Source organism: Trachurus japonicus, chromosome 8 (genome assembly GCF_045865225.1).
Source record: "Trachurus japonicus isolate A0001 chromosome 8, Traja_1.0".
In the NCBI taxonomy this organism is placed as follows: Eukaryota; Metazoa; Chordata; class Actinopteri; order Carangiformes; family Carangidae; genus Trachurus; species Trachurus japonicus.
The window spans coordinates 7,928,174-7,947,339 of NC_140914.1; the positions used below are offsets into that span (position 1 = coordinate 7,928,174).

Sequence of the window (19,166 nt, forward strand, 5' to 3'; positions counted from 1 at the left end):
AGTCCAGACAGAGAAAGTGGTGGAGGGGCGAATGTCAAGTTCATGGCTGAGTGTTGATCAAAGGGAACTCACAGAGCACTGACGAGCCATTAGCTGAAGAATGATAACGACCGGTTGGTTGGTGGTTAGTAGTTGTTGTTGACACGTTTCAGAAGCACCGAGTTGCACAAGGAGACCGAGGGGGGAGGAAGGGGGGGAGGGGGGAGGAGGGGAGGGAGGAGGGGGCACTTAGGGAAAACTACTGGCAGGACTGACTCTCGTCCCAAAATGCTTCACACGCCTTCAGTCGTCTTCCAGCTTCTCTGCCTGATGAACGGCGGCGGCGGCTAAAACGCCTGCAGCTCCGCCGATGGCACCGTCGCCATGGCTACAGCCTAGGGAAGAGGCTCCTGCATGTACAGTAGCAGTCGCCGCCGCTGCCAAGGAGGCGAGCGGCTTTGTTGCCATAGCAAACTGTTACATGTTTCTGTGAGTGTGAGCAAAATAGACCCGGTGTGTGTGTGTGTGTGTGTGTGTGTGTGTGTGTGTGTGTATGGTGCTCACCTCCTTCACGTCCCTCTGCAGCTTCTGGTTGGACTCCTCCGAGCGGGCCAGCTCCCTCCTGGCCGAGGTCAGTTGCTCCTCGATCTCCCCGACCTGATGGGAGGGTCAGAGGTCGGGGGGTCAAATATCGTCTTCAGTCAGCTTGTGATACTTGATTTGAATAGTTTGGAATAGTTTAACATTTTGGCAAATTGGTCCATTGCCATAATCCTTATAATCATAGCAGTAGGTTCGTTACCTTTAATTGTCGGTGCAACCTATGTTTAAAACGGCGGAGCAGAGCCGCGAGCTGCTCAGAGCTACGCTACGGAGGTTAATGGGATTTCTTGGTTTCCCTCATCAAACTCATCAAATACACAATCCAACAACTCCAAAACACTCTGGTGGACAAGGTGTGACCTGCACATTCACCACGCTATGAGATAATAACAGAACGTTATGAGACAGAATTGTTTTAGAGGTAAATACAGAGACTGCTTGCTGAAAAACTGCCCCCGACAGGAACGCACATCACCGATTGTGCATGAATTTACCTCTAAAACAACTCTGTCTGGTAACGTTCTGTTATGATCTCATAGCGTGGTGAATGTGCAGGTCACAACTTGTCCACCAGAGCGTTTTGGAGTTGTTGGATTGTGAATTTGATGAGTTTGATGAGGGAAACCAAGAAATCCCATTAGCCTCCGTAGCGTAGCTCTGAGCAGCTCACAGCTCTGCTCCGCCGTTCTAAAAATAGCTTGCACCGACAATTAAAGGTAACGAACCTACTGCTATGACTATAGGGATTATGGCAATGGGCCAATTTGCCAAAAATGTTGAACTATCCCTTTAACTAGAGTATGAGACAATCACCTGTCGGCACATGAGGGCCAGTCTCTCCTTCAGCTGCCCCAGCTCTGACCTCTGTCGCTCGATCTCGCCCTCTCTCTGCCGGTCGACCTCCCCGTCGTCCAAGATGGAGGACGGTCCGTTAGGAAGCCGCTGAACGAAGAGGAAATAAAATAAAAAAATCACTTTAATTAATGTCACAATCACAATAACTTCAGCTGGATCATGAGTTACACTGAGGATGTAGGTCAGTTCAGTCCAGAGCTGGTCGTATTACGTAACGGACACTGTTACTGTACAGTATTCTGTCTTTCTTACTGTATTTGCTGTAAGACTTTTTAATTTACTTGTTACTGTAGAGATAAAATAGCAAAGATTGAAGTGTTTTGTGTAAAGTAGCCTACATCAGTGTGTTGCTGTTGATTTGAAAGCGATTCAAAATGGTGCATGTGTGTATCATTTTGTTGCGAGAATGACATTTTTGAATTCAGAGGTTGATATTATCATCTTATATTTGCAATGGAGAACTGTAACGAAACAAATGGATTAATAAAATGCGTCTGGTTCTGACTCTGAGCCGACTGACATGTTTCAGGTTCTTCACGCTGCTGCCAATGAAATCGTGTCTTTACCTCTTTGCCGTTGTCTAGTCCCTGCTGCCGCCGCTTGATTTGTTCCCTTAAAGACACGACCTGCAGCGACACGGAGCAGAAACATCACCGTGAAACCAGCGTAGGAAACATCATTTAATTGAAAATAAAGCTTGTTAGATACATTAATGTTTTTTTCCACTATGGAAAATGATGTCAACAGTTGCTAGTTAGCCAGGTCAGCTAGCATCAGGGTAACCCTAGCCTGTGAATATTCTCATTTGTCCAGGTCATAGTTATCTCAGGGAAATTTAAATCGAATGCAGCTGGACTTGGTTATGTGTCTAGGAAGACGTTTCACCTCTCATCCAAGAGGCTTCATCAGTTCAAAAGGAGAGATGAACATTAACTTTCATAGACTACCCAGTCTAGTCTACACAAACTGATTAAGCCACTTGGATAAGACAAAAACTAAGTCCAGTTGACTTGATTCAATAAATTGCCTTGAGATGAACATTAAAGTTAACCTTTTGGATATTAGGCAAGGCAAGTGAAGGCATCTTTATTATAGCGCATTTCATACCAAGGCAACTCAATGTGCTTTACATAAAGACAAAACATATAAAAAGAACAGCATAAAAACAAGCAATTTTTTTTTTTTGAAAAACTAGAAAAAAATGTAAGAGTTAAAAGCAAGAGCAAAGAAGAATAAAAAAGTAGAAAAAAGAAAATAGATGAAGTTTAAACTTCTTAAAAAGAGCTCGGCCATAAGTGAAATGTTTTTAACCTGGATTTTAAAAGTGCTTACAGTTGGGGCTGACTTCATATTAACCTTTGTCCTTCTGGGTCAAGGAAGGAAGGACGAAAGGAAGGAAGGAAGGAAGGATGAAGAGATAGATGAAAGGAAGGAAGGAAGGAAGGCAGGAAGTACGAAGGGAAAGAAGGAAGGAAGGACAAAGGAAACGATGGGAGGAAAGAAGGAAGGGAAAAAGGAAGGGAGGGAACAGATTGGGTCAAAAAAGAAGGAAGAATTAAGGGCGAAGGGAAGGAGGGAAGGAAGGGAGGGAGGGAGGGAGGCAAAAAGGATTGTGGAAAGAAGGAAGGAAAGAAACATGGAGGGAGAGAACAGATTCGTTCAAGGAAGGAAGAAGGGAAAGGAGGGAGGGAAACGGAAGGAAAGAAAGATGGAGGGAGGAAACAGACCAGGTCAACTGGCTCAAAAGAGGAAGAAAGAAGAAGTAAGGCCGAAGGAAAGAAGGAAGGATGGAGGAAGGGAACAGATCGGGTCAATTTGACCCAGAAGGACAACAGGAGGGTTAAGCAAATATAACCACGGAGAGACATCAGAATAAGTTTATTCTCTAGGTGGTGTGCTCACCTCCTGAGAGGACGTCTGCAGCTCCTCCTCCAGCGACGACACGCGCTCCAGAGCCACTCGGAGCCGCTCCCGCACCTTCTCGTCCAGAGCCTTGTGGTGCTCGAACAGGGACTTGAGGGCTTTCAGGACCTCCACCTCGCTGGAGACCCCGGTCTGCCTCTTCCCCAGCGTCATCCTCAGGCTGCGCTCGTGACGGGACACCAGGCACTCCAGATGTTCAAGCAGCAGCTGGAAAACACATGTGGTTCAACATACACAGTAAACGCCTCACGGCTGCAGCAGCTCTGGTCGTTACGTTATATAAAACAGCTCAGATGAAGACACGGCGGTGCGTTTAAAGGACCTCAGGACGGATGAATACCTGAACTTTAATCAACATAATGTCAAACAGATGTGGCTGTACTGACTCGTGTGTTGTTGCGCTCGGCCTTCAGCTCGGCGATCTCCTCCTCTCGCTCCAGCAGCTGCTCTCGGCAGAGGTTCAGCTCTTTGGTCAGCACTGCAAACTCCTGCCGGGTCACAAGAGGGAGCTGTTAGAGACTCACCACCGCTGCTGCTGCTGCTGCTGCTGCTGCTGCATGAGGTCATGAGAGCAGTTCATCCACAATGATCTCACACACACACACTCATCAACCTGTGAGGTTCAGTAGGCTAGTACACAAGTATTCTGCAGTGAAGCAATGAACTTTCCCAAACTCCTTGAACCTGCCTCAACACTGCAAAAAATCAAATATCTTAACAAGAATAGTTCTTATTTTTAGTCAAAATGTCATTTCTAGTCAAAGCAAATTTCATTATACTTAAAATAAGACTCATCACATTAAAAAGCAGCTTGGTTTTAGACACTTTTTCCTTCTTTCAAGCATATTTTCACTTAAAATAATCTGATAGTGGAGCAAGATTTTCTTCCTTATTACAAGCACAAAAAAAATTGCTTTCACTGGCAGATTTTTCTACTTATTTCAAGTGAAAATGTGTTTGAAACAAGTGAAAATTATCTAAAAACAAGTTAATTTTTTAGGTGATGAGTCTTATTTTAAGTGGAAATTGATTATTTTGACTAGAAATGAGACCTTTTGACAAGAAATAAGACAAATAATCTTGGAAAGATTTTGAGTTTTTGCAGTCAACTCCATCTTCTGACCTCCTGAGAGAGTCAGTGGAAAAGTTCAGCTGGAAACAACTGTAAATTGATTTTACAAAATATATAATTATGGTTAATCGTGAAATAATTAGTTAAAAATGCACTTTTAAAGGGAAATTTAAAGTTTTTAACTATGGATAAACATGGCGCTTTATGCAAATGTAACTTTCCTTTACGGCTCAGTCTTAGTGTTTGCTGTTAACAGAGATGGTTTGGGTGATGCCGCTGATTCAAACTATGGGACAGATCAAATGTCAACATAACAGAAAGTATAAAAATCAAAAAACTCCCAGCACACACTAGAGCGGATTGACAAATTAATGTATTAACAAAGGTTAAAAGCAGCGAACAACGCGTTCCCTGACAAAGCAACAGGCGAAACGCGTTGTTCGCTGCTTTTAACCTTTGTTAATAAATATTGCGCTGGGAGTTTTTTTTTTTTTTTCACTTCTATTCATCCTGCACCAGCTGGCACCTACTGTAGGAGGAGAGACACTTGCTGTGCACGGGACTTACAAACTTTTTTCTATAACAGAAAGTATGTTAACCACATGTCAAACAGACATTACAAGGATTTTGCATCAACGTGTTATTATTGCGTTATCACTGACAGCCGAGCAGAGGAGCTCACGCTGTGGTGACGGTTTATGTTTATGTCAAGTAAATAAGTAAGTAAGTAAAACGTTTTTGTTTCCAGAATGATGGAAGGAAACAAACAAATGATCAGTGATTAATGAAAACTGTGTCATCAAACTCCATGGTAACAGGCCGCGTTCAGTGCAAAACAGAAAATCTACACAACAACCAATCAGACGACAGCGTTAACCAGGTTTAGTTTTGTTATTTTTACTGTTCATCGCCCTGTTTGATCAGTTATGATTACTTTTTTAAATAAAAAATATGTGATATGCAACTCTTCTGACCTCCACTGTGAAAATCAGTGTAGAGGAAACATTAGAGGTTCAGCATCAACTCCTGTTTTCTACATTCTTTCTAAGTTTCTTATTTTTCTTTCACTTTTTTTCTCCTTCTGTAGTTAATGTGCTGAAAGCAGCTAAACCAGGAATGTCCCACTGTAACACAGATGGAGAGTTTTAAACTCTTGTAAATCCAACGAAGGCTGAAGAAACCGTACTCGTTAGCAGAGGAAACTCACACACACACACAGCACCTTTAATTATCTCATGCATTTGTTACCTATTGACTTTAACTGTGTTGTGTTTCTTCTTTCTTTGTGTTTTATTCTGCAGCCGTTCGGTGCAACTCTTTTTGTTTCAGTCTGCTATAAATAAATCTGAATCTGATTTGATTTAATGGATTTTCTCCCCGTGTGATTGATAAATGACGTCTCAGAGGGGCCTTTAACAAATAATGTGACAATTACTGAAAATTGTGAAACCAAACTCCCTGGAAAGTGGAGAGGAATTTCCTCAGCTCCCAACTTATCCCACAGAATCAGAAACATGCAGCATTACATAAAAAAAATAAAGTGTAAGTTTTACAGCCCAGATACTGAGTTAACCCACACACACCGCAATTAGCTACAGGGAACTATTTGACAAATCTTGATCCCATTAAGAAAACGCACACATTTTCTCACAAAAAATTTCATTGCTTCAAACACACACATGCACAAAAATGCAGCTTCAGAGCGGCTGCAGCAGGAAATGACTCACTGCACATGCAACACAACCTTTTGCCATATCTACCGCGGCGCTCGTGGTCCCGTGGCCAACCAGGCCTCTTAAACCGGAGCCTCGATATAAAATCTAACAACCAGGTTTAACTGCACGTGTTGCACCTGAAATTGGTTTTAATTGCTCAATAACCACGACTGGCTGCGCGATTGCCTGCCCTCGTTAAAGAAAAAGAGAAAAAGAAAACGAATGCCTGGAGGTTAAATAAGCGTGAGAGTGACGGGAAGCGGGCCAGCGTCGGCCCCGATGTCTTACATCTCCAAATGACAGCGGTCCGGTCGAATTGTTGTGATTTTGTGTAATTTTCTCCAATTATGTGTAATTGTAAGGTTAGCTACACCACGGTTATGATTAAAATCTGTTGCCTTTAATGCAACTCTGCGGTAACCACGGCAACGCATCAACAAAGACAGGATGAAGGACAGAGCCTGATTTTTGGCATCTGTCATATCAATCATACCTATCTGTGTGTGTGTGGTCTATATATAGTATAGGCCTATATGTATCTGTGATGTATGCATGTTTGTATTTACATATGCACATAGCCTACAGTATGTATGCAGGTCTGTATGTATATATGTGTGGTCTATATATATATGTGATGCCTATGTGTGATGTATGCATGTATGTATATATATGTGTGTATATGTGTGGTCTCTGTATATATATATATTATATTATACTATATGTATACATGTATATGCGTGACATACGTATGCATTCATATGTAGCCGATGTTAATCTGGCCCTCTGTGTTGTGTTTTGGTACGGACTGCCCCAGGTGGGATTCGAACCCTGGTCTCCTGCACGGCGGGCGACGATGCAAACCGTTGTGCCAAGAGGTCCACGACCGCTTGGCAAGCAGATTTGCACGTCCTTTATGGGTGAGTGAGTGCACCCTGACCCTCCATTGCACATATATCTATCTATTATGTGTATATGTGTGGTCTATGTATAATTATGTTATGTTATGTTATGTTATGTTATGTTGTATTATATGTGACGCATGCATGTATATGTACGCACATAGCCTATGCCTAAGCCTACACTTTTAACTATATTTATGGTAAATGGTAAATGGACTTGCACTTATATAGCGCTTTTCTAGTCTCTTGGACCACTCAAAGCGCTTTACACTCTAGGTCACATTCACCCTTTCACACACACATTCATACAGCGCGGGAATCTAGCCATTCACACACATTCGTACACCCAATGGACGCATCGGGGGGCAAGTGTGGGTTCAGTGTCTTGCCCAAGGACACTTCGACATGTTGCCAGGAGGAGCCTGGAATCGAACCACCGACCTTCCGGTTAGTGGACAACCCGCTCTACCTCCTGAGTTGTTATACATGATGAATTCAGTATAATGTTTAACTAATGCTTAACAGTGTGTACTTATTATAAAGTGTTACCTGTATGTATATATGTATGCACGTAGCCTATGTATGCATGTATGTATATTACATATACATGTGGCCTGTGTGTATGTATGAATGAGTATATGCATGTGTGGCCATGTAGCCTAGTACATAGGTATGTTGGTATGTATGTATCCGTCTGTCTGTCTGTCCCGTGGCCCTCCAGCTCTGTCCCGTGTGATCGTGGCGTGACACACACATGACACGGAGCACACGGCCTCGTCCCGCGACACGTGTGCGGCTGAATCATGCGTGTGTTTGCGCTTTATGCAAATGAGCCATGAAGGGGCAGTGATGCGTGCGCGGCGCTGCTGTTATCTTCGCTCTGTGTTAACAACACTGATCAGTTTGCCCAGCACACGTATACACACACACATACACACACACACACACACACACACACACACATGCACACACACATTACGGCCGCAAAACAGGCCGAGCTCCCCCTCACACCGTCCTCCAGTGCGTTTACACAAAGTGCAGCGTGTAGAGTCTGTAACGAGCCTCTGAGCTGATGTGTGCTCAGTTGGGCTGAAATAGAGGAGGAAGAGGAGGAAGAGGAGGAAGAGGAGGAAGGAGGGAGCTCATTTGAAAAGACAGAAGAGGACGGGGTGAGGGAGGAAGTAGCTGTGTACAGATGGTGCGTTCTAGGCCCAGAGGATATCATAATTCTGGGATTAATTCATGTAAAAGATGGTGCGAGATGGACTCTCTCTCTTTCTCTCTCTGTCTCTCTTTTCGTCCGCCATCGTTTTTTTTGGTCAGATCGTTCAGCTGAACCCCCGACTGCGCTGGCATTCACCTCTCAGGTTTTTCATCTTCCTCCTTCTCTCTCTGTCCTGCCACTCTCCCTCTTCATCCATCTTCAATCTCCCACCTTGTCATGATACGTAACATCTAAACCAGACCCAGGAAGCCACCTCATTAGTATGCAGCAAATATGCAAATGAGGCTTGATTTGTTAGTCTCTGTATGTTTCCTATCACCACGTTTTCTCTCCCTGGTCCAGGCTGTCGCTCTCTCTCTCTCCATCCCTCTCTCTTATTTTTCTCACTTGGCAACGTCTGCACACACAGACGAACTCGCTGAACCCCTCCACGGTGGAGTGGATCACACAGCTCCATGTCTTCCTCTAGCTATCTGTGTGTGTGTGTGTGTGTTTCTGCAGGTGTGTGCAGCATATTGATCCCCCCTCGCCGAGCCGATACGGCGCTTTAAAGTCCAGTCGGCCCGTGTTGGGACGTGCCAACGCCCCCCTCACCCCCTCGCCTCCCTTCCCTTCGCTTGCAACTGTTATTATGACATTTTCATATTCAGAGGGAAAAAAATAGGTCCTAACGACGAGCGGAGGCCTCGTCGCAGCCCGAGGCGTCCAACAGGGGCCTGAAAATAGAGACGGGGGCCGAGCCGAGCTGAGTGGAGTCACTACTACACGATCGGCTAACGTGGGAATCTGAGGTTCAGGGGTCAAAGGTTGCGCTGTGACGTCATCGAACGTGTGTTTATCGTCTTCACGTCACGTGTGAGTCACAGAAGTCGAGCGTCAGATTTTTTTTTTACTAAAAATACCGAGCAGGTCGTTCAGAAACACAATGACTCCTTCAACCATCTGCACACTGCAAAAACTCAAATATCTTACCAAGAATATTTGTCTTATTTCTAGTTAAAATGTAATTTCTAGTCAAAACAAATCTCATTATATTCAAAATAAGACTCATCACATCAAAAAGTAGCTTGTTTTAAGACACTTTTTACTTTTTTCAAGCAAATTTTCACTTGAATTAAGTAGAAAAATCTGACAGTGAAGCAAGCTTTTCTTTCTCGTTACAAGCACAAAAAACTTGCTTTCACTGGCAGATTTTTCTACTTATTTCAATTGAAAATTTGTTTGAAACAAGTGAGAATGATCTAAAAACAAGTTAATTTTTAGGTGATGAGTCTTATTTTAAGTGGAAAGAGATTAGTTTTGACTAGAAATTAAATTAGACATTTTGACAAGAAAGATGCACCTTGATACGGAAGCCTGGAGGGACAAACAGTTTCTCCTTTGCTAATCTGCACAACATGAACCAAATTTAAAAAACTGGATTATTAAACATATTTGTAGATATGATAAAGGTTACTTCCTTGGAGTTGGACACTGAACTCAAGGCTGCGACTGATTCCGGTTCAATCTAATCAAAGGTTCATCTGTTCATTAACTTTTCCATTAATGAATTAATCTTTCACTACTATTAAACAGGAAAAGATGCCAATCAACCAATCAACCAATCAACCAATCAATCCATCATCAAATCCTGGAAACTAAAGATAACAGTGTTGAATTTCCATGTGTTTTCAAAATAAAATACCAAAACCTAAAGACCACTTTTCAGAAGCTGGAACGACATTGGTCAGAGTGTGTTTGAGTTTTCTTGCTTAAAAAATGATGCAAATAAATCAATTATATTCGTTTTTTGTCAGTTGATTGATCGACAGTTAGTTTCAGCTCTAATAGTGAAAACACACAGACTGAGGCAAAGTTTAACAACGTTAAATCAGCAACGTCTCCTGACACAAACATATCTTTACCTATAGATATAATGGAGCTGTGAAGAAACCGCGTTCACGTGAATGTCTGAAGTTTCTAGTTAGTTTGCAGAATTAAATTTCAAAACTAGGACCGTCAAAGTTAACGCGATAATAACTCCTATTAACACCACTATTTGACTTTGTATTGACATTTGACCCGACACATCGTTTGAATCAAATTCAAACTAAAAAAGATACTTTTGCTTAAAGCAGCACATTTGTTCCATTATTGAAATAGGGAAATACCTCTTTAAAGTACATTTTGAACAAATAAGAAATGTGTGATTAACTTTTGTAATTGACCGACTATAGCTCTAATAAACATATAGATACTGTATACTGGAGCTGCTGTGAAGAAACTTGGTGCTTTTAATTCATAAACTTACTTTTAATGTTGGATGTTGCTAGTTTGCAGAATACAATTTTGAAATAACTAAACTGATTTTTGCCATGTTTCACTTTACGACCTCGTCTTCACATCATCAATGAACACAAAGACTACACACAACAGAACAACAACGATCAGGAAGTGGGACTCCTGGACCGACAACAACAACATTAAAATCTCTGCTCATGGGTTCAATCATCAATAATTCAGGACGTGATCGGAACCATTTTCACCACGAGCACTTTTTGACACCAGCGCACGTTCATTCACGTCCTAAAAACTTGTTCATCTCTCGCTGGCGGAGGAACCGGAGCTGCTGCTGCTGCTGCTGCTGCTCTGGAGTCCAGTTATAATCTGATTTAAACCTGAGGACGAGTTCCTTCCTGTCTGAAAACATTCACAGCTGCTGTTACGTAACTGTGGATTCAGACCGTAAAAGTTTAACAACACAATCAACACGTCGACGCCTGAGTGAGGTCGACCTGCAGACGCCTCGACCTCGACCTTTCAGCCAAACTATTCACTATTCAGGACTCTTTTTTTCTTCTCTAGTTAAAAACAAGAGCGATATGGAAAGATATTTTGCACTGTGGCCTCAGAGCAACACAGTTCTGGGTTCGAACCCGCCCATGTTTTCTCTACATATCATCCCACAGAGCAAAGACACACAGGTTAGGTTAATTGGTGACTAAAAAATAGCCCGTAGGCATGATTGGTTGTGTGTCTGTGTGTAACAGAGATGAATTCCTGCAGCTCTAGTGAGGAAAAGTGGTACAGAAGATGGATAAATGAATGAATGAATGAATGAATGAATGAATGAATGAATGAATGAATGAACACTTTGTGAAAGATGCTACATTATCTCCAGTGTTTTCAGTAACAAACATAAAGGAGATAATCAAGTTAATATTGATCTTCTGGGTCCATGTTCAATTGATTCAATGGACGATGATTTGATGTTTGTCGACGTCACAATGTGTGTCATGATACGATTCGATTGGATTGGATTCAGGGATCAGTGATTAATATCATCTGCTGATTTAAAGCAGAAGTAAGCAGAATGTTTGTGTTAATATAAGTCTTAAATAGTTATATCTTCCGACGGCAATCACTTATATAGAGTGTTTGGTCTGAAACACGGGTCTGTCAGTCACTCTGCTCTGCTGTAAGCCGAGGAGAAAACTTTCCTTGTATCCTACAACCTTTATCCAATGAGGAGAGAGAACGGCATAAAGGGGCGGTCCTCTCTGTGTGTGCAGCCAATGGATGCGCCTGAATGTGGTGACGTAGGGACGAGGGCGGGGACTGCTAACTCCATCGGCTGACAAGAAGTTAGCCAAAACGACCGGATCGCACTGCTTTAACTTCCACTTGTATCAAATCACAAAAAAGCAACTGAAACAAAAATAATTTGACACTTTTCTTTCTGAGCTCAACCAGACGTTTTATTATTTTTTTTATAGAAATCGGCTCCTGTTCGCTATAAAGTGTCACAATCTGATTCATTGATCTTCGCAACTTTCACCTTCTGTGACATAAAACTGAAAGAACATTAAGTTCCTGTTTGTTTACAATGAAGCAGGATTATCAATGTGAACTTTTCTCCTGTTCAGAGCCTCAGATTAAATGTTTTATAATTTAGTGATTAGCTTCAGAGGTCAGAAATGTCTTTGTGAATGAGAATAATAAAAAAAACTGCAGCAGATACTCATTGCTTGGATGCACCAGGGGAATTTCAAAAATACAGTGGCATGATGCAAAAGTTTGGGCACCACTGGTCAAAATGTCTGTTAATGTGAAACAGTTCAGCAAGTGGAAGATGAAATGATCTCCAAAAGGCAGAAAGTTAAACATGAAACACTCTTTTGCAATAGTTCAACATTAGTGTATTATTTTAGTTTTCTATAGTTTTAGAGTGAAAAGGGGAAACAAAGCAGCAGCCTGCAAAAGAATGGGAAACCCAGGAGACTTGAGCTCTCAGATAACTTTGACCAGGCTATCAGACAAGATATTTAATATTTACACACTGTGATAGCTTCCAAAGGGGGGGCTTCTAACTACTGACTATGCAGGGGGGGCTTTTCCTTTTCTGTCATTTTGAAAATGTAGAAAACTGTTATATAGTTTAAAATGTAAAGGGAATGTGTCATCTGTAACTTTCTGTCTTTAGGGGATCATTTCATCTTCCACTTGCTGAACTACTGTTCACATTAACAGAAACTTTGACCAAGGGTGCCCAAACATTTGCATGATGCCACTTATAGAAGCAGCTTATAGAAGATGATAGGTATCAATGTGTCTGATCAATGTTTTTTCTCGATGTTATTGACTCGTTGATCGTTGATTGGATGTGTCGTCTCAGTCTGATGTGAGGTTTAGAAGATGAAATGATTCAGATCAGTGTCAGTGTGTTTTTTCTTTCTGAGCTCAACCAGACATGTGACATGTTAGCTATAAATTGTCACAATTTGCTTCATCGATCTTCACAACTTTCACCTTCTGTGACATAAAACTGAAAGAACATTTAGTTCCTGTTTGTTTACATTGAAGCAGGATTATCAAATGTGAACTTTTTTATAGTAATGAGCTTCAACATGAGGTCAGACATGTGACATGTGTATGAAATTGCAGCAGATACTCATCGCTTGGATCTACCGGGGAATTTCAAAATAAAGGCGCAGCTTATACATAGAAGATGACGTATCAATGTGTCTGATGTTTTTCACTTTGGATCGATGTTATTGACTCACATTGATCGTTGATTGGATGTGTTGTCTCAGTCTCAGTCTGATGTGAGGTTTAGAAGATGAAATGATTCAGACATGTGAATTTTTTAATAAAAATCAACTCCTGTTTGCTATAAATTGTCACAATTTGATTAATTGACAACTAACTACAACTAATTGACTAACTAACTTGACAATTAACTTCACAACTTTCCCCTTCAGTGACATAAAACTGAAAGAACATTGAGTTCCTGTTTGTTTACATTGAAGCAGGATTATCAATGTGAACTTTTTATAGTCCACAGACATGTCTATGAAACTGCAGCAGATACTCACTGCTTGGGGAATTTCAAAATAAAGGCGCAGCTCATATAGAAGATGACATGTATCAATGTGTCTGATGTTTTTCACTTTGGATCGATGTTATTGACTCGTTGATTGGATGTGTCTTCTCAGTCTCAGTCTGATGTGAGGTTTAGAAGATGAAATGATTCAGATCAGTGTGTGTGTGTGTGTGTGTGTGTGTGTGTGTGTGTGTGTGTGTGTGTTGGTACCTGTGGCAGGGCGATGGACAGCTGCCTCTGGAGCGACTCCTTCTCGTGGCCCAGCTCCCTCAGCCTCAGGTGCGCCGTGCCCAGACTGTCCTGCGTCTCCCTCAGACTCTCCAGCAGCCGCTCCCGCTCCGTCAGCATGTTCACCATCAGAGACTCCAGGTTGCCCGTGCTGCCTCCTTCATCACTCCCTCCTCCTCCTCCTCCTCCTCCTCCTCCTCCGCTGCGGGGGTCTCGACCACCGTAGCCCCCTATGCCTCCTCCTATCCCTCCGCCCATCCCTCCTCCTCCTCCTCCTCCTCCTCCTCCTCCTCCGCCGCTGCCGGCCGGGGAGGACGAGCCTCCTCCTCCTCCTCCTCCTCGCCCGTCCTCGGAGATGGTTGGCATCACCTCGCACATCATCTTGACGGTGTGTTTTTGTTTTGTTTTTTTATCTACAAGCCGCCGCTCACGTCATTAAAAAACAACACTCAGCAGTCGCTCAGTCGCTGATTGGACGTCGACGGTGCTGAGGGATGATGGGAAAGTGTGTGAGTCTGTGAGAAAAGTGTGTTTTTGTGTTTGTGTTTGTGGGGCAAAGGTGGAGGAGAAACAGTGCAGGGAGGAAGGGGTCAGTGGGGTGGTGGTGGTGGGGTGTGGTTGGGGGGAGGTGGAGGGAGGAGAAGTGCAGGAGGTTGGGTGGTGGTGGTGGTGGTGGTGGGTGACCTCTGACCCCCCCACCCCTGACCCGGGCTTCACTGAGAGGAGAGACGAACCTGCAGAGAGAGAGAAGAAGGAGAAGAGAAGAGAAGAGAAGAGACGAGGTCACGTTCAGGCCAAGATGTGATTGGATGAGGATGAGGAGGAGGAGGATGAAGGCCACAGATTCCCAGAATACACACCTATAGGCTGTCTCTCTCTCCACACACACACACACACACACACACACACACACACACACACACACACACACACACACACACACACACACATAGACACACACACACCTTTCTGAGGCGTTTTCCCCTCCGAGTCGCGCTCAGCTACCGCGGCATCGCGATATTCAGCGTCCGGACTAATTCATCCATCATCACGGTCGGGATGAATGCGCATGATGCACGGAAATGAGTCGTGAATGGCAGCTTCTTCCTCTTCCTCTTCCTCCTCCTCTTCTTCTTCCTCCTTTTTTTCTACCTCTTCCTATAAACGCGAGCAGCGGAGCAGCAGCAGCAGCAGCAGCGGAGCAGCGGCCTTCAGGTGCTGCTGCTGCTGCTGCTGCTGCTGCTGCTGCTGCTTGTCTCAGTCATGTTTAAAGGAAAGGAGGAGGAAGAGGAAGAAGGAAAAAAGGGTGTCATCATGAATTGTAATCACGGGCGGTTGTAATCCAGAAGGAGGAAGAAGAAGAGGAGGAGGAGGAAGAGGAGGAAATGGAGCTCCAGTCCGGAACCAGCTGTGGAAATATAAAACAGTCCCGGACGGAGCCTCCTGATCCTCCGGCGGGAGAGGATGAGTCGGTGTCTGTCTCTGAAATAAACGCTTCAAAATGGGGAAAAGAGGCGTTTGTGGACGTGTGTGTGTGTGTGTGTGTGTGTGTGTGTGTGTGTGTGTGTGTGTGTGTGTGTGTGTGTGTGTGTGTGTGTGTGTGTGATGTGTGTGTGCAGCCTCACGCCGCTACCACATCATGGTGGGAGGTGCCAATCATCCTGTAAATGATGTAGGCCTAATTAACAGATGAAATCACAGCACAGACCGCAGCTGGATTATCGTTATTAGTCTGATTATTATTATTATTATTATTTTATATTATTATCATGTTATTATTATTATTATTACCCGGTGACGTGATTAACCTCAATCGGCGCGCGCCGCTTTGGCTTTATTCCGACCGCAAGGCGTCTATTTCCTATCAACACCCCATTACCCCCCTCCCCACACACACACACACACACACACAGGCTACACACACCCTCCCTTCACCCTCCCTCCCATAAAAACAGCTGGACAGGGCAGGTCCGTGCCGTGCCGTGCCGTGCCGTGCCGTGCCGCTCTTACCCGCTCCATGAGCGACAGTGAAGGAAGGAAACGCGCAGCTCCGCGGCGCCGGTTTTACTCCATCGCAGCGTCAGACTCGGAGCTGCAGGTTCTCCCCGTTCCAGCCCGGTTAGCAGCCCGAGCCGAGCCGAGCCATCCCCTCCCTCTCGCTCTCTGTCTCTCTGTCTCTCTGTCTCCCCCTTTCTCTCGCTCTGTCTCTGCTCAGGGAGCGACGCTCCGCTCGCACCGCTGCGTCAAGGTGCGCGCAGGAAGCATGGCGAGCATCCGGTCAGGATTTTCACAATACAACACACACAGAGGTGTAGGAAGAGGACTGTAGGACAGATTTCTCTTTCTCTATCTCTCCTCTATATTTCATTCTATAGGCTAATTTTTTTTAAAATAATAACTAATATTTCCACTTAACATGTTACATCAACATGACACAAATAAAAGCTTTGAATTGTGAATCAGATTTGAGGTTTTTACACTTGTTCAGGTGACTCAGTGTGAAGATGTAACTTTTTTTTATTTTTTATTTTTATAGCAAAATGAAATCTTAAAACAAAGTATTTCACTAAATAGAAAATGAGAAATTATGGTAAAAACCAATAATTGTGAGAGCTGAGATTGATCTGAGAAGTGAGATTATTAGGCTAGCCTATATATTAAAAAAAAAGTTTTTTTCAACATCCGTCATGGCTTTATAGCTGTGGTTCATCTGTCTGAAGGCAGATGTGTCAACCATCTGTCTGCAAATACTGTAGACTTAAGTCTGTTGAGAGAAATAAAGCGTTTTTTAACTGCACTGTATTTATTTGACAGGTTTACTATTACATTTTTCATGAAAAAGTAATACAGTTTTTGAAATGTTATAGCCTATATTGCTACAACTTAAACTATTAAAAGTTGTTGAATGATTGTGCAGCAGTTTGACCTTTGACTATAAGATATTGCTGGTTTATTGCTGGTATAATCAGCCTGTAGCTAGTGACGGTTTGGGCACACAGAAAAGATTTCAACCTACTGTCATTATCTTTTCTGGACCTTTATTGTGAAGAGCTAAAACAGCACTTCCGCTCCTGCACCTGTTTCCTCCGTGTGACTTTCCTCCCTCATCTCTCCTTCTCCTCTGAAGGATGCTACTGGGTCTTAAAGGAACAAGCTTCACCGTGTGACCCCCTCCTCCCTCTCCTCCCCTCCTCCCTCACCCTTTCCTCACCTCTTCCTCACCCCCTCCTCTCCTCTGACTCCAGGTTATTGTTGTTTTTCTGCCTTTAAACACTAAACTCAGAGTAAAAACACCGGAGCAGCAGCTGGTTCCTCAGTTTGAGATGTTGGATGCTGATGAGGAGAAACAGTGAGACGGTGTCGCCCCCTGGTGTCTGAGCAGGAGAAACACAGCGAGGGTTTCAGATAAATGTTTAAATTTGATGTAACAAAGGATGATTTTTTATTTATTTTTATTCTAATGAGTGAAACTGAAGATGATGTGGAGTTTAAACAGAGACAGAAAACTTTTAATGACCTTAAATCTGACTTCTGTTTAAAGTTCATACTCAGATCTGACATGTCGGAAATTCACTAGAGCTCATTGAAGAGATTAAATTATTTTATGATAAAAAATGAAAACCAAATTGTAAATAAACTATAATCACATAAAATGTCTTCCTCGTGGTTGAATCGCCCGCTGTTTGTGTCAGATGATTGACAGGTTCATCAGCCTGAGACGCTCCAGCCCCCAACATCTGGTCAGGAGCCTCGACCAATCAGAGCGGGAGGGGGGCGGGGCTTAAAGCTGCCTAGGTAAAGGAGGGGGAGGAGGAAGAAGAGGTGAGGGGGGTGAGGTGTGTTGGAGGTGACGTAATGTCCCTTCAGAGAGGTTGATGTGCGGCTCATCCAGATGAACTCCTTAACTCTTTAAGGTGGAATTATCTGAGAAGTTTTAGTTTGACTCAGTTTGTCTTTATTCGCCTATTACAGTATTATTTCCTCTTACTTTATTCTAACTTATACTTTATACTACTTTATATTAACTTATTTTTATGTTTCACTTTACAATTGGCTGATTATTATTTTTGAATTACTTTTAATTTTGAATTATTACTTTAGTATACAGCAACACTCATTACATTTCTGTGTTGTTTGTAGAGTTCAGTTGCACTTCTACACCTACACCTTCTTGTTTCTGTATCTGTGTTGAGTACAATTTAAAAAACTAAATAAAGAAATGTTTCTTTGTTTTTAAACTTTCAAATCAATTATCAGTTATTATTACTACTTTTCACTTTTGTTCATAGCTACACTCGTTACATTTCTGTGTTGTTTGTAGACTTCAGTGTTTCTCAATAAAGATAAAAAAAAACAAATAGATCTGATGTGAGAAACACAATAGAAAAAAACAAGAAAGACAGAGGAAGAGAAAGAAAATAGAAAAAGGAAGAAAGAAAGACAAAATAAGACAGAAATAAGTCAATGCTGCAGCTTTTGGATCAAAATATTTGAGCTCCAGTTTCTGTTAACAAACACAAACTAATACAAACCAGATCTCAGATGGTGTGTAGTTATAGTAAATTTACTGTGTATTTATATTTGTTTGACACACAATCAGCTGTGAAAGTAGTTTTTGTGTTTTTTTCCATTTGTTTCACTTTCCTGTTGATTTTTAGGTCGTCTCATTAACTCCTGTTGAAATTACATCAATTATAGAGTATTTTAAAGTGATATAAGAACAGAAAGCAATTAATAAAAACATGATAAAGATGTGATGCATCAATAAAGTACATTTATATTGGTCTAAAAATGCAGGGTTTTCAAAATAAAAGTCCTTGTACAGGTCGAGTCATGAATAGATAAATACCGTCTTCAGGCTGAGGACGTCTCTGTCTGTGGAGCGACAGCGTTTGACGGACAGGAGGCGGCGGCACAGACATCAGGAGGGGAGGAGAGGGGAGGAGAGGAGAGGAGAGGGGAGAGGAGAGGAGGGGTCAGTGAGGGTCAGCGGGTCACAGGAATGATGCGAGGAATCCCAGGAACTTCAGGTCAGATGGACGACAACGAGGATCAGCTGATCCCCAGGGAGAGGAGGAGGAGGAGGAGGAGGAAGGGGAGGAAGGGTCTGCTGGGATACATGTGATTAAGAGGAGGAAGAAGAAGAAGAAGGAGAAAGAGAAGGAGAAGAAGAGGGGGAAGAGGAGGAGGAAAAAGAGGAGCAGGAGGAGGAGGAAGAAAAAGAGGAGGATGAGCGGGAGGAGGAAGAAGAAGACGAGGAGAAGGAAGGGAAGGAAGAGGAGGAAGAGAAGAAAAAGAAGAGGAG

At 42.9% G+C, this 19,166-nt stretch overlaps 1 protein-coding gene across 3 annotated transcripts in view; it reads right to left on the minus strand.

Annotated features, from left to right (window-relative positions):
• The window catches only part of ppfia3 (PTPRF interacting protein alpha 3), a 40,824-nt gene extending 26,582 nt beyond the window's left edge, over positions 1-14,242 (minus strand). For all 3 annotated transcript variants that reach the window (XM_085783552.1, XM_085783553.1, XM_085783554.1), the window contains exons 1-6: positions 13,844-14,242; positions 3,747-3,848; positions 3,340-3,567; positions 2,004-2,063; positions 1,396-1,524; positions 544-636 (exon numbers count right to left, since the gene is read on the minus strand). In XM_085783552.1, coding sequence (XP_085639678.1) covers positions 544-636; positions 1,396-1,524; positions 2,004-2,063; positions 3,340-3,567; positions 3,747-3,848; positions 13,844-14,242 — 1,011 coding nt within the window. The remainder of the gene's footprint in view (positions 1-543; positions 637-1,395; positions 1,525-2,003; positions 2,064-3,339; positions 3,568-3,746; positions 3,849-13,843) is intronic.
• Positions 14,243-19,166: the final 4,924 nt, after the last annotated feature.